This window comes from Anguilla anguilla, chromosome 15, assembly GCF_013347855.1.
Source record: "Anguilla anguilla isolate fAngAng1 chromosome 15, fAngAng1.pri, whole genome shotgun sequence".
In the NCBI taxonomy this organism is placed as follows: domain Eukaryota; kingdom Metazoa; phylum Chordata; class Actinopteri; order Anguilliformes; family Anguillidae; genus Anguilla; species Anguilla anguilla.
Genome location: NC_049215.1, coordinates 9,066,834 through 9,082,720, shown reverse-complemented (window position 1 = coordinate 9,082,720; position 15,887 = coordinate 9,066,834). Strand labels below are relative to the sequence as shown.

General features: G+C 44.2%; 1 protein-coding gene across 2 annotated transcripts in view; it reads left to right on the top strand.

Moving 5' to 3' along the window:
* si:ch211-246m6.5 (von Willebrand factor D and EGF domain-containing protein) overlaps positions 1-15,887 on the top strand; it is an 88,448-nt gene that overhangs the window by 9,954 nt on the left and 62,607 nt on the right. For both annotated transcript variants that reach the window (XM_035392697.1, XM_035392696.1), the window contains exons 2-10: positions 2,603-2,787; positions 5,088-5,316; positions 6,137-6,202; positions 6,984-7,216; positions 8,852-8,941; positions 9,763-9,904; positions 10,572-10,789; positions 13,520-13,593; positions 15,503-15,779. In XM_035392697.1, coding sequence (XP_035248588.1) covers positions 2,603-2,787; positions 5,088-5,316; positions 6,137-6,202; positions 6,984-7,216; positions 8,852-8,941; positions 9,763-9,904; positions 10,572-10,789; positions 13,520-13,593; positions 15,503-15,779 — 1,514 coding nt within the window. The remainder of the gene's footprint in view (positions 1-2,602; positions 2,788-5,087; positions 5,317-6,136; positions 6,203-6,983; positions 7,217-8,851; positions 8,942-9,762; positions 9,905-10,571; positions 10,790-13,519; positions 13,594-15,502; positions 15,780-15,887) is intronic.

Below are 15,887 nucleotides of genomic sequence, written 5' to 3'. Positions count from 1 at the left end.
TATGAATGGTAATATACTGTAATTAATCCCAAAGAATGTTGTTAGAGTTCATTTATAAATAATTTTGGTAAGACTTGCTAAGAACCACTTGCTAAGAACCACAGATTTAATGTTTTGGAAATGGAAAATATAGCCTAATAATTCCTGAACCAATATCAGAGTGTATTTAAGCAATTCAAATCCTTGGTACACAAGATGTAGTATACTGTATGCCTGTTGGATTCCTTCATATCCCCTACAGTAAGAGGCAGTGTCTCAGTTTTTGTAGTACAATTTACATTATTCACGTATAATTTTGATTGTTAAAATAATGAAATTGCCTTTGAAATGTTATTGTTTGAAGTATGAAGTGATCTAGTTAGATGCACGTACTGTACAGTTGTTAGCATAAATTGAGCCTCAAGAGTAATTGTGTTCACTGGGGAGATTTTAGGCCCCTAATGTCAGGGTTATGTCCACAGATTATAGCAGGAATTTGAGACCTTATTGCTTCACAGCAAGCTGAGACATGACTTCATCAGTGAGTCCTCTCAATGACACGCCTCTGTTTTGGGGATTACTACACATGTATATGCTTAGGCTAGGTGTCATGCTTTCAATTACTAACTTTTGCTGTGGTTCCCTTATTTTTAGATTTTTAGACAAATTATTTTTAGATACCAGTTAATTTCAGTTTTTTCTATTGAATTTTAATTTCTGTAATATTTTTCCTGTTATGCTCGTTTAGCTACTGTTGTGTTTTCACATCCGCAACGTAGAGAAAACAATATGAATACTTAAGGTCAATGAATTGGATGTTGGGTTACTACCTTTCGCCACTATGTCCTGTATGTGTCATGGTATGGTGTGTCTACCAGCATGTGGTATTCTGCAGGAGTGATACAACAAAAACACAACAGTGTCTCTTGTGGAGGATGATGTAAAGTGGACAGATATACAGTGCCTTCAACAGTAGGTTGAAATTTGTTATTTTTGCAATATACTGTGCTTGAATTGGTATTGGCATTTACATGCATATGTTTTTCTTTTCATTTTACAGAAACAGCTGTTTTTTGAGTTGTTGTGTGTATCTGTATTTGTATGCATCCACAACAAACATCCCCTGTATTTTGGCCTATACCGACTCTTTGCCCCACATACATGAACAAAAAAAATATTTGTAAAATTCTAAAGCTCACTGTATTTCTGAAGGTTTCCAGGGAATTTTAAGGTAAAATAATCTGAAAAGGTCTTGAAATGTTTGGTCATACTTTCCAAACCACTACTGACTATTCAGGGACGTCGTCTATTCAATATTCTATTATTATCTTGAAGGACACCTCTGTCTGCAGGAAAGAAACGCTTTGATGCTGGGTGCAGATGGTCATTCTGTACCATTAGTTAATTGGACAGACATTGACCTCGCCATCCAATGGTATGAGTGCTACGAAACCATGCCAGGATCAATTAACCCCACACCATCGCAGAACCACCTGAACCTTCACAATATATAATATTATGATAAGACCCCTATTAAGTTACGTGTTAAATTCACTGTGTTTAATGTTTAATATGTCTTTCTGGTTCATGGCAGTCGATACCTAACATAACATACAGTAACATAACATAACATAATGATGAGAACAGGCCATTCAGCCCAACAATGCTTGCCATTTTTCTGACTAGATTAGTGCTCTGATTACCAACAGACAAGATAGTATCTAACACCTAATCTCTCCATGACAAGGAGCTTACGAGAGAGCCAGAAACACAAAAGATTTTGAGCGCTCCTACATGCATCGGCGCGGGACCAGGATGTACAGCTCATTGTATCAAAATGTCTGGCCCCTCACGAGGATTTGCGGAGCGTCGCTTGAGCCATGATCACGTTTACTGTAACGTCTGAGAGCGGAGCTTGTCCTTGCTTTAATTAGCAGCGGGGATGACCGTGGGCCTGAGTCGTTTGACCCGGTTCAGTTTACGGTCTCGGAGACAGGGCGGCTTCGCAGCTGTGCTGCCACAGAGAAACGACGAGGGATTAAGAAAAGTTTCGCCTTAAAAGGCCATTCTCCTGCTTTTTGCTCCTAATTCGGTAGTGAAGATGTGCACGGAACCAGTCCGTGCACCATTGCCTCTGACCACCTTTCGCTGGAAAGTTTACAGAAGAACGAGTTAGTTGACGGACTGCTATGTTAACCAATTTAAACGTTCCCTGCCCCCCGAGGCTGATTTGACCTCTGTGTTTGCTTGCAGTGACTCATGTTTTACAAGCTATAATGAATATTCAGATCTGTTGTTTTTTTTCCACCCTTTGGAGATGTACAGAGGAAATATTTTTGGTGATAAAGACGATTGCATTAGCTGGCAGGTGTGGTTTCTTGCAAGTATATGACAATGACTGTTTTCTAAGCACACAAAGTAATTGGAATAAAACAAGGGATTTAAAAATTTTGTGCTAGTGTTTGAACCTGTTAGACCATGCATTTCCTGAGAAAATGATGTGTCTCACCTGAGATACCAAACAATCCCAAATGCCATTATTCCGTGTCATATGCTGACTTGTTTGGTTGTGAAATGTTTGGGAGGAGTTTCTCTCAGAGTTGCCTGTTGCATGTGTCTCCAGCCCCAGAATGCTACCCGGGTGGGTATCGGACCCTGCAGAACCCGTACCGGAGCGTTGAATTCGACTCCACCGAACTCCAGCGCACGGCCATCCAGGAGCTGATCTGCGACCACTCGCTGCCCCCCGGCTGGTACCGGTTCACCATCAATAACAAACCTGCTGAGATGCCCACCAGCTGTGTGGAAGTAAGGCTCATCAAATCAGTGCGCTCTTATCCACGGGTAGAATACCTGCAGTGCTTTCTGACCACATTTGTCCTGAAGTTCCTCTAGGGAAAGTAACGTTATTCTTTTCTATTTCAGGTTGATATGTTTTCTGAATGCTGGGTGTTGAAATTCTGGGCTACAGCTGAATTTGACGTGTGATTATCTTAGACTCTCAGGGAAAGCTGCGTGTGTTATCCAGAGGAGTGTTACAGTACACTCTTTAGACGTGATCACCCAAAATAAATCATTGAAAAGGATAAAATCCACCTTGAGTAGATGTTCCTTGATTGAGATTTTTGAGATGGTTTCTGCAGTCTCTTCCATTTCAGGGCCAGTAGCATTTGTATGTGCTATATCCAGAAAACAATGAAGTATAATTTATATAAAACATTCAAACAAAACAATTTTGTCTGTATGATAGTCTAAGGTTAGATAATAATATTTTGACACCATTTCAAGGTTTTCCTTGGAAAATTGCAATCTGTGCAATAATTATTTAATGCATTTGCAATGCTCTGGTTAATTGATTTGACAGATATGGCCTGTAACCTCATTTCATGCTATTTGAGACTTTCTGCATGTGGCACTGGGGAAATGCTCCTGAAGAGAGATGGTGTGAGTGTGAAAGCAGAGAGAGAGATGGTGTGAGTGTGAAAACAGAGAGAGAGATGGTGTGAGTGTGAAAACAGAGAGAGAGGATGGTGTGAGTGTAAAAGCAGCGAGAGATGTGTGAGTGTAAAAACGGGAGAGAGAGAGAGAGAGAGAGCGATGGTGTGAGTGTAAAAACAGAGAGAGAGATGGTGTGAGTGTGAAAACAGAGATAGAGGATGGTGTGAGTGTAAAAGCAGTGAGAGATGTGTGAGTGTAAAAATGGGAGAGAGAGAGAGAGAGAGATGGTGTGAGTGTAAAAACAGAGAAATGGTGTAAGTATAAAAACAGAGAGAGAGATAGTGTGAGTAAAAAACAGATGGTGTGAATGTGAAAGCAGAGAGATGGTGTGAGTATAAGAACAGACAGAGAGAGATGGTGTGAGTATAAGAACAGACAGAGAGAGATGGTGTGAGTGTAAAAACATACAGAGGTGGTGTGAGTGAAAGCAGAGAGATGGTGCGAGTGTAAAAACAGACAGAGAGAGAGATAGTGTGAGTAAAAAACAGAGATGGTGTGAGTGTGAAAGCAGAGAGATGGTGCGAGTGTAAAAACAGACAGAGAGAGAGATAGTGTGAGTAAAAAACAGAGATGGTGTGAGTGTGAAAGCAGAGAGATGGTGTGAGTATAAGAACAGAGAGAGAGATAGTGTGAGTAAAAAGCAGATGGTGTGAATGTGAAAGCAGAGAGATGGTGTGAGTATAAGAACAGACAGAGAGAGATGGTGTGAGTGTAAAAACATACAGAGGTGGTGTGAGTGTGAAAGCAGAGAGATGGTGCGAGTGTAAAAACAGACAGAGAGAGAGATAGTGTGAGTAAAAAACAGATGGTGTGAATGTGAAAGCAGAGAGATGGTGTGAGTATAAGAACAGACAGAGAGAGATGGTGTGAGTGTAAAAACATACAGAGATGGTGTGGGTGTGAAAGCAGAGAGATGGTGTGAGTGTAAAAGCAGAGAGAGAGAGAGATGGTGTGAGTGTGAAAGCAGAGAGAGATGGTGTGAGCGTAAAAGCAGAGAGAGAGAGAGATGGTGTGAGTGTAAAAGCAGAGAGAGAGAGAGATGGTGTGAGTGTAAAAGCAGAGAGAGAGAGAGATGGTGTAAGCGTAAAAGCAGAGAGAGAGAGATGGTGTGAGTGTGAAAGCAGAGAGAGATGGTGTGAGTGTAAAAGCAGAGAGAGAGAGAGATGGTGTGAGCGTAAAAGCAGAGAGAGAGAGAGAGAGATGGTGTGAGTGTAAAAACAGACAGAGATGGTGTGAGTGTGAAAGCAGAGAGAGATGGTGTGAGCGTAAAAGCAGAGAGAGAGAGAGATGGTGTGAGTGTAAAAGCAGAGAGAGAGAGGTGTGTGAGTGTAAAAGCAGAGAGAGAGAGATGGTGTGAGCGTAAAAGCAGAGAGAGAGATGGTGTGAGTGTAAAAGCAGAGAGAGAGATGTGTGAGCGTAAAAGCAGAGAGAGAGAGAGAGATGGTGTGAGCGTAAAAGCAGAGAGAGAGAGAGATGGTGTGAGTGTGAAAGCAGAGAGAGATGGTGTGAGTGTAAAGCAGAGAGAGAGAGCGATGGTGTGAGTGTAAAGCAGAGAGAGAGAGAGATGGTGTGAGTGTAAAAACAGACTGACAGAGAGCTGTTTTTCTCAGATGAACAGGTGCGGGACCCAGGCCCCCGTGTGGCTCTCGCTGAAGGACGCCCAGCTGCCGCGCCCGGGGGAGGTCAGGCAGCTGTCGGCTTGCGCAACCTGGCAGTTCTTCCACGGGAGCACCAAGGACTGCTGCCTCTTCCGCATCCCCGTCTCCGTGCGCAACTGCGGAGACTTCCTGCTCTACTTCCTGCAGCCCACGCAGGGCTGCATGGGCTACTGCGCCAAAGGTGCCCCCCCCCCCCCCCGCACACGTGCAGCTACGGTGTCATAGCGGCGCTCGCTTTTTGCTGTCTATGATGTCATAAATGGACTTGTTTGATTTCTTTTTTTTTTTTGCTCTGTATTTGGCTGTGAAAAGCTTCAGCCTCTGGCTCACAACTGGATATCCAGATGCATGGCACAGAGGAGGAAGCAGATGTGTGTTCGGAAAAGCACTAAATAAAATAATTTCTCTTAGACTCATGAATGAGGGAACTGGTGTCAGGAAGGCTTGTTATTCTTTCATGTAATTTTTTTTTCTTTTTGGAATTATTGAAAATGACAGGTGCGCAATTAAATTATTTTAATATTTATGCCACCTCTGTCATGTACAGTGTACACAGAATGGCATTATCCAACCCGGTCTTGTCTTTGTAAACAGGTTTGTGAACCTAAGTGTTAAGCGTTTGAAGTATCTTCAGCTTTTGGGGAAAAAGAGTACTTTTGTCAGTCCTGGCAGTGAGAGAAAGTTGTATGACACTTCATTGGTGAACGGAAGTGTCTTTACTTACTGAAAATACATTGGACAAATATCTGCTGTGTAACAAGAAAGAAAAATTATGTACAGCATTTTTATTACCTTTGGCTTCAATTACAAATCAGTATACAGATATACCTTTGAGAAGATAGCATGGAAAAGGGTGCAGATGCTTCAAACACACCTCGGATTGTCAGTTTGTCATCCGGCGTTGTTCCAGAGAAGGTTTAATAATGAATGCCAAAAATTGTGTTTGTGTGGAAATGCTGTTCATGTGCTCTGGAAATAAATACTGTCTGTGTCATTTTCAGAAGTTACAGAATTCAGACTGAAACTTTGCCCACCCGGTGAAGTGGAAGTTGACGGCATCTGTCAAGGTAAAAAAGTAAAAAAGAAAACAAAAACAAACACTGGCTTGTTACCAATTTTCAGGTCATGAGGATTTAAGTTACTGCTAGCAAACATAGGAACAAGTTTCAGGATGTGTTAACTGTAGTCATTCTTTTGTAAATAGCATGCTGTTATTTGTAACTGAATTATATACAAACATACAGTAAAACCACTGATATTGTGGAAGGATATGGTGTGTGGTGAGAGAATATGCAGGGTTGTATTTTCCGGAATCAATGTCGCGGGGTGCATGGGCGCAGTCAATGATTTATTTAATGTCAAATGGGACATTAACCAAAACCATTGGCTGGCTTTTGAATAAGCTGTGATCATGTACACATTGCATAGGAAAGCCCCTAAATTAGCAATCCACCCTACGCTGGACTGCGATTTAAGCCATAGGCCTGGTCTGAGCAGGTGGGTGGTGAGGGCACAAATCGCAGACCAAACAGATCGGAAAGTTGCAATGAGCTGCACCAGAATTGCAGTCTGCTGCTCGACTGTTTGAGAGTCGCACACCCCTAGCAGTTACTCTCCTCCCACTTTGGTGCACAGCAAATCAGAAAATTACCAAGCAGCTCAGGCCCGTCAAAATCCATGAGGAAAATACCGCTTCGCCAGTGCGACGGCTCGCAAACACGCCATACGCCAGCCGGAAAATACAGCCCATAAAGGGGTGGTGTGGAAAGAGCGTGTGTTAGAGGGGGCCTGGTCACTGATGATGTCACAGCCTGCGGTTTGGCGTGCTTGTCCCTGCTCTATCCTCAGCCAGCCTCCCCTCCATATCGTCCAGACCGGTCGTCACCCCAGAGCTGGTGGGCAGCAGCGTCCACCTGAGGTGTGCGTACAGGACGGCGCCGTCAGCGCTGCCCGTGGGCTACCTGGTGGTGTGGTTCCGCCACCTGGGCTCCGGCAGGAAGGAAGAGATACGGAAGGACTCCACCCTACACACCTTTTCCCTGGTGGAGATGGATGGGGTTCACTTTAAGCTGGGGGACACGGTAATGTGGAGGGGGGTGGAGGGGGGTGGGGGGGGGGGGGGGGGGCGTAGCTGATAGGGGAGTTAGCTGATGGGGTGGTTACTGAGGGGGTGTGGTTAGCTGATAGGGCGGTTACTGAGGGGGTGTGGTTAGCTGATAGGGGGGTTAGCTGATTGGGCAGTTACTGAGGGGGTGTGGTTAGCTGATAGGGGGGTTAGCTGATTGGGCGGTTACTGAGGGGGTGTGGTTAGCTGATAGGGGGGTTAGCTGATTGGGCGGTTACTGAGGGGGTGTGGTTAGCTGATAGGGGGGTTAGCTGATTGGGCGGTTACTGAGGGGGTGTGGTTAGCTGATAGGGGGGTTAGCTGATTGGGCGGTTACTGAGGGGATGTGGTTAGCTGATAGGATAGCTGATGGAGGGGGTTAGCATATAGGGGGGTTAGGTGATAGGGGCATTAGTTAGCTGGTGGGACACCTTGAAGGAAGGATTCAGTTTAGTCATTTCTTTCTGAATGAAACAGGACAGAGCCAGCTGGGGGTTGGGGGCAAGTATGGGGTGTGTTAGGTATGGGGTGTGTTAGGGTTAGGGTGCATTAGGTATGCGGTCTGTTTGGTACAGGGTGTGTTAAGTATGTGGTGTGTTTGGTAAGGGATGTGTTAGATATGGTGTGTGTTTGGCATGGGGTGCATTAGGTATGGGATGTGTTAGGGTGTGTCAAGTGTTGGGGTGTGTTAGGTACAGGGTGTGTTAGGTATGGGACGTGTTAGGTACAGGGTGTGTTAGGCATGGGGTGTGTTAGGGTTAGGATGTGTTAGGTATGGGGTGTGTTTAGGTTGCGCAGACTTGATCAGTTGCAGACTCATGCAGAAGATGGAGACCTCACTAACAGCTTGTTCTCATTCTCCCGGGAATTCCTCCGCTGGTCTGTGGAAAACACCAGGGTTTCCAAGTGCACTGTGAATTGCAGCGTTGATGTGGAGCTGCGTCTGCAGTATGTGATGGGTTCTGTGTGTGTGCTGCAGTATGTGATGGGTTCTGTGTGTGCACTGCAGTATGTGATGGGTTCTGTGTGTGCACTGCAGTATGTGATGGGTTCTGTGTGTGTGCTGCAGTATGTGATGGGTTGTGTGTGTGCGAGTGAGGAAATATGGCTGTCTCAGAGTTGTAGTGGTGCGTGGCTGCCTCTGACAAGCTTGGACAAGCTCTGTCTGTGAACAGCAGGGAGGCCTGCGTTCAATCACAGCCTTCTCTGAAACACGTGCTGCACGGGGTCAAAACCGGCCGCCCTGCGCAGGATGATAAATTGAACACAGCCCTCGAGACGTCCTCTCGCGCACATCCCACTGAAACATTCTGATCAAATGGAATGTATCCGAGACACCTTCCAAAGGTGAAATCACACGCTCACGCGCAGCGCGCACAACTGTGGCGACGTGCGAGCATATTCAATTATTAGCATAGGGGAAGGAACAGGTTATTAAAATTGGAGGGAATAGGCTATTTGTGCTTACTAGCAGGCCTAATAAAATGGCCACTGTTATGTCTTATGAACATACCTCGTGTGGCTTTACTGTATGTGTACTGTTGCCACACCTCTGATGTATGTACTCTATGTATACTGTGCGTACACTTCTGATTTTGTTTGTCATTTACAGGTTTCATGTAGTGTGTCGATGTTCCTGAGGAACTCCTCCAGCACACAGTCACTGCCGAGGGAAAGTGACAGCTTCTTTGCAGGAATCAAGGTAAATCTTTCATTATTAGAAATGTTAGGGGTTAATCTCAGAATTTGATCTAGAAAAAAGATTTAGGACTTCATACTAGGGACTGGGCCATTTTTTTGAGTAGCCTATCAGAAGGTTCTTAAATGCATAGGAAAAAATGTTTCCGTAAAATCAGAATCCTGCTATGGACCTCTTTTTAAGATGAGTCTTGAATAAAGTTGAAATGAATGAGAATGATTTTTTTTCAATCTTTCAACTATTATTTGATATAACAGTGGGTATAAGCATAACCTGTGATCATTATGTCTTGATTAAAGGTAGCTCGTTAGATAATTAGGTACTCAATTTATCATTATGCATTTAAAAAAAATGTATTATTGCAATTATTCTCTCTCCTTAATAAATATATAAATAAACATTGGAACTGCTAATTTTTCTTAGCAAAATGAAAATGGAAAAATATTTTGCATTTAAAAGTCAGTCATTATTTTTGAGTGTGCAGTTTGAATTTTTGGAGGTAGTTGAAAAATGTTTTCCTCCAGGCCTTAGTGGTGCCAGTCTCTGTGTGGTTGTGTAATTTTAGTGGTGCCAGTCTCTGTGTGATTATGTAGTTTTGTGGTGCCAGTCTCTGTCGTTATGTAGTTTTAGTGGTGCCAGTCTCTGTGTGGTTATGCAGTTTTAGTGGTGCCAGTCTCTGTGTGGTTATGCAGTTTTAGAGGTGCCAGTCTCTCTGTCGTTAACTAGTTTTAGTGGTGCCAGTGTCTGTCATTATGAAGTTTTAGTGGTGCCAGTCTCTGTCCTTATGCAGTTTTAGTGGTGCCAGTCTCTGTGTGGTTATGCAGTTTGTTCCAGAATCTCTGCACGTGGTGGAGGACGGGAAGGAGCACCACGTGTCCATCCACAGCACCGTACCCGTCCATTGCCATGGCAACGACCAGAACCGCCACTGTTCCATCTCTGTCCATCTCAGTGTCCAGGACACAGGTGGGCAGTACCACTTCTGTCTATTCCAACATTAAAAGTGTGATTACCTTTAATAATTTTATTTCTGTCATTGTATTACATTACAGGCATTTAGCAAATGCTCTTATCCAGAGCGACTTACACTAACTTTTTCCATAGCATTAACATTGCATCCATTTATACAGCTGGATATATACTGAAGCAATGCAGGTTAAGTACCTTGCTCAAGGGTACAACGTCGGAGTCTTACCTGGGAATTAAACCAGTGACCTTTAGGTTACAAGGCCAGCTCCACATTACACTGCCGGTCATTGTTTTTCTTTTGCATTTACTCAACACGTTACATTGTTTATTTTTTTATTTGTATGACACTAATTCTAAGTTATAGGTGGCCTAGCTAGCTGCAATTACCCAGTTTACAGTATACGCTGGTGTTCTCATTTTATACGCACCTCTATGGCTATTCAGTATAGCGCCGGTGCTGTTTCGTCACTGTATCTGTGTTCCAGTGTGATAAGTCTCCTAAGTGGACATGCCGTGCGCAGACAGAGTCCTTTGTTTTGAGCCGGCGATGTTCTGGCGCCGAGCTCGCGCTGACAGATCGACGCTCCGTAGCCGTGTCGCGTGTTTTGACCCCGCCCTGCCCCCCCCACCCCCACCCCCCCGGCGCTTTTCTCCCGCGCCTCAGACAGCCTGGGCCTGGAAGCGCCGAACATCGCCGTGTCGGAGTGCTGGGCGGAGCTGCGGCCGACGCCCTGCCGGGACGGCGTGTGCGCCCGCGCCGCCCTCGTGCTCACCGCCGTCACCGACTTCACCCGCGACGGCCTCAGGGCCAGCCTGCTCAGTGCCCGGCCCGCCCCGGACGCACCCCGGCTCTGGAGGGGCTACGAACCCGAGCCCCTCAAGGTGGGACTCTACACGCGCGAAGGCCTCAGTGCTCGGGGGGGGCAGGGGGGCCGGGGGGGCGCGGTTGGGGGGATGATGTGAGGGGTCGGATGTGTGAGATAGTATGAGCTCATTGCCCGTCTTCAGCTCTGATCTGGGAACAGATGCGTCTGGAAGCCCCGTTCCTTATTTTCTCAGGCTCTCCTTAAGCACGCAGACATCTGGAAGAAATGAATTGACTCCACCTGCGGCTTAATCGGCAGGTCAGAGAGGGTCAGCGTACGGAAAGGGTTGGGTCACTACGTTTACACTTATGCATTTAGCAGACGCTCGGAAGGATCCTAGCAAGGGTTTGCAAGACGACCGGTGGATGTGTCTGGCCAGGAGTTTAAGGTTTGATAGATTGTAGGGCTGTAAGATTGCAGGAGTGTAAGGTTTCGTAATATATTGCAGGATTGTAAAGTCTGATAATGGATTGCAGGACTATATGGTTTGATAATATATTGCAGGATTGTAACGTCTGATAATGGATTGCAGGACTATAAGGTTTGATAATATATTGCCGGAGTGTAAAGTCTGATAATGGATTGCAGGACTGTAATCAATTGGAGGAGTCTTAGGGCTCTCTTTTCTGGCTGGCGAATGGCAAAGTGGTATTTTCGTCATGGATTTTGATGCACCTGAGCATTGTCAGGAGTGGGAGGAGAGGCAATGTTAGGGGTGTGTCAGTGAAGATCAAGCAGCGCACTGCTATTTTGGTGCAGCAGATTGCAGTTTTGGTGTCAGTACAGTCTGTGATTCAGACCTGCACCACCCGCCTGCTCAGACCAGGTCTACAGCAGCCAAGTCACAGCCCAGCGCACAGCGAGTTGCTAATTTTGGGGATTTCCCAAGCAAAGTGCACATGATCATAACCTATTCAAAACCCAATCAACTGTTTTTATGGATCATATGCTGTCCAATTTGACTTGGATATAAATCCCCCAAGCAGGAAAAATGCATTTATTGTTCATTCTTTTTTATTTTTTATAATATAAATTCCTGCATTTATTTCTGTTTTTAGTTGTTTAAGGCTGTTTTTATACTGCATCGTGGTTGGGGTTCTGCATTCTGTTCTTTTTCTTATATCCATCAGTAATGAGAATGACAATGAATGCAACTTGAGCTTGAACAATATTTTCATTTTTATTATGTGACTGTAGTTAAAATGACAGTTACATGCAAGCGACATGCATTAACTGCGATAGTTATCTCTATACTATTAGGTAACCATACTGGCTATACATTAGAAATTGAGGAGCCAAGAAAAAGCATTACTCCACAGCACCTCAGGAGAGCCATTTGTAAATATTATTGGTACTAGGCCATTGGAGACAAAATACTTACCATGGAGAATTCACCTGCAGTTTATACAAGCTGCAACTGCCTGACACTTTCCCCCTCCAGAGGAGATTGGGCAGTTCAGTTTAGTTTAAGCAAGCTGTGCTATTGTTGTGAATTAATGATGGACTAGGCCATTCAGACAGCCATTTTAGACATTTCATATTTTAGGACCTAAAATATCCGTCCAGGTGGGATTTCTAAATTCCTAACCTGTCTGGTTAGGTTTTGCTCATTTCATAGGCCGTATATAAACAAATAGCTTAGTATTATGTACTTAACCCCTGTCTGGCCCGGTCCCCTTTTCTAAAAATCCAATATAAGGTCAGCCTACTCATGCATTATCATTTCTTTCTTTCATTTGAGCAACAGTTGATCTACTGAGTCATTTAATTGCTGTGATTGGCATAATTGGGATTGTTATTTTGTTTAATGAAACTTAAAGATACTGTAGTCATTGTTTCTTAGTTATAGCATGGAATATTTGAGCTATTTAACTACAGGTTTAATGGGAAATTAAAACTGGGCTTTATACATTTAGGCAACGTTTCATTGAAATTTAGATTTTGATGAGATTCATTAGAATTCAATTTTTGGAAATGCTGACAGCCCTACTTTGCTCCTCCCGCTCAAGAACATCAGTTCCCTTTTGGGAGGAGCTTTTTGTGATAAGTATATCCTCGTCTTCAGTTGTAGTGGTAGACCATGGAAATCCGTAGTACTGTACACTGGAGCACAAGGCACTGGGCTCTTAAAGGGAATGAAAAGAGGTACTATGATTGGCTACAATTTAATCCAGTTGAAACACACCCACTGATAATATATTCAGCCTAATCAAGCTCAGTTTCCACCTGCGCCGTGTGAAGTTACTGCACCTGTTAGCAACATTATGCTCTTTTAATGTGAAACAGGTTAAGACTCACTGCCATTTTGAAGCCAAAGTGAGCCGTTTACACAAGAAAATGAATTCTGTTCCAGAGGTTTGTTTAGTCATTCTGTACAGTGAGGTTATGTGATGCACTTTAATTTTGCCATTCACGTTTATCAGGGTTGGACTTGCCAGTTTCTGAACAGGTTCATATTTTAGTCTTAAGTGGAATGAAATGACACGTGACAGTTCCATTGATTCTGCCATAATGGAGTCTTCCATGTTCCTGCGTGCCACAGACGTGTATTTCCAGTAGAAGGAAAGTACAGTGCAGTGCAGTAAAGCATGCGATTGCTTGCTCCTGTATCAGACAGACAGCAGGACATCGGTCACTGCAAGCTGAAGGGCCAGCTGTGTTTGGTGCAAACATGGGGTTTTTTAGCTAATGGAGGCCCTCCTCCCGCTCTGTAATCAGACTAAGCCGTGTTATCCCGTCTGCGCAGGTGACTGTTCAGGACGTCCCCACCGCAAGCTGCTACTCTTTGACTGATCCTCACCTCATTACCTTCGATGGCAGGTAACCCTGGAATTACTGCATATAGACAGCCAGTTAAATCCCTTTTTCTTCCCCACCCCTCCCTTTCTCAACTATAAATCAATAAGGTTTCATACTGCCAAAGTGCTTTAATGCTTTCTGTAATTAATATTTTTGTAATTCAATTATTATTTTATGATTTATATTGTTATGTTACTATCTTTTCCAGTCAGGGGCCTGTTCACTCAGTGTTTTCACACTTTTATATTATATTTTGAATGACTTTGATCGGAAGCCGTCTGCAGTTTTCAGGGCTTATTTAACTGCTGGTATCACTTCGCTGTTCAGAAGTGTGTGAAAATAAATGTTTAGCCGAACAGAACTCCTTTCTTGTCATCAATCTTTTTTTTTTTCTCTTTGGGTGTAATTCCGAGAGACTGTTATCAGCCAGTGCTGCTTTTTCCCTGCTGAGAAATGTCTTCAAGCATGATATTCCCATAAGGGAGAGTTTCAGAAAATAAAGCCAATTAAATTATGTTCAGCATTACTCTTTGGTCTTTTTAGATCTGGGAGCGTATTTCAAGTCTGTTGGTCGTCACAGTCTGATACTTTCGAGATTCGTCCCAGTTTTATCTGTTACAAAGACACATACTTATAAACACTCCAGAAATGAAAGACAAAATGGCCTGGTTTGTGAAAATAGAGCCACAAATTTAAAATGAGTAACTGTCTCTCTGCTTTGAGAATGCCAAAAATGATTTGCATTTCTGTGTTAAACCGTGTTAATTAGACACACTGGAGTTCAAGTGCTTAATGGATTCCTTTGAACATACATCCACCAAGCTAATTACGTCCCTCCATTTACTGTCATAACCTACTGTTGTCCTCACTGACTTTCCTTTTATTTTACCGAGGAAAATACTTACATCTCTGAATAATGAGCATATGACTGCATGCACCCCTGTATTTGCCGTGAATAGTGTTTAGGACAAAGCACAAAACATATTTTGTATTAATTTGGCTCCGTACTCCACAATTTTAGATTTGTAATCAAACGATTCAAACGCGGTTAAAGTTCAGATTCTTAGCTTTTATTAAAGGGTATTTTGTATACATTTTGGTTCCACCATTTAGAACGTACAGCACTTTTCATACACGGTCCCATTTCAGGGCACCATAATGTTTGGGAGAAATGGCTTTGTTGGTGTTGCTGATTAATCGGGTGTATTCAGCTGCTTCCTTAGTGTAGGTATAAGACAGTATGTAGTCTTGATTCTAGGCTTTTGATTGCCTTTGGAGTCTGTTTGTGGTGTCTGTCAACATGAGGACCAGAGTTGCGCCAATGAAAGTCAAGGAAGACATTATGAGAAATAAGAAAATAAGAAGGTGGAGTCAGTCCAATGAGAAAATGCTTTTATCTTTGTTTAAATTTTCTCTCTGTGGTTTATTCCGTGTAAACAGAGCAGTACAGTAAAACACCCGGCGTTTCAGCAAACTTGAGGTTAAAAGTGCAGACAGTCAACTGTAATCTGAGGGTTTATGGAACCATGTCAGATTATTCATGTACGAATTGCAGCCCCTTTCATACATAGTCCGCCCATTGTAGGAGGCCAAAAGTAATTGAAAAAATTGGTATAATCTTACATAAATATTTAGTGCTGTGTTACAAATCTTTTGCATTGGATGACTGCCTGAAGTCAGGCTAGGCTTAGAACTGCACAACTCCATTTGGGAAATAATGGTTGGGAAGTAATGGAGCTTCCTACTGTACACCTCTCTCTCCCTCTTTGTCTCCCTCTCTCTCCCCCCTCTCTCTCTCACACACACACTCTCTCTCTCCCCCTCTCTCTCCCTCTCTCTCACACACACACTCTCTCTCTCTCTCTCTCCCCCCCCCCCCACCCCCTCTCTCCCTCTCTCTCTCTTTCTCTCTCCCCCCTCCTCTCTGTAGGCGCTATGATAACCAGCAGACGGGGACGTTCGTGCTGTACCGCAGCCTGTCCCGGCCGTTTGAGGTGCAGTCCAGGCAGTGGGACTGCGGCAGCCGCCACTACTCCGTGTCCTGCACCTGCGGGGTGGCGGCTCGCGAGGGCAACGATGTCATCGCCTTCGACATGTGTGACGGACAGCTGCAGGAGACCCGCCCCCAGCTGTCGGTGAAGAGCCTGGGGCCCCCGGCGTCCGAGCGGATCAAGATCCTGGAGACGCACCAGGGCAGAAAAGTCACCGTGAGCGCAATTAGGCACATTACACAGTGCTGCCATTGTCTGTGAGGACTTCACCCGCCAGCTGAGCTGCTGTATCTTAGGAACGCTTTTTACCATAAACTTTCATGG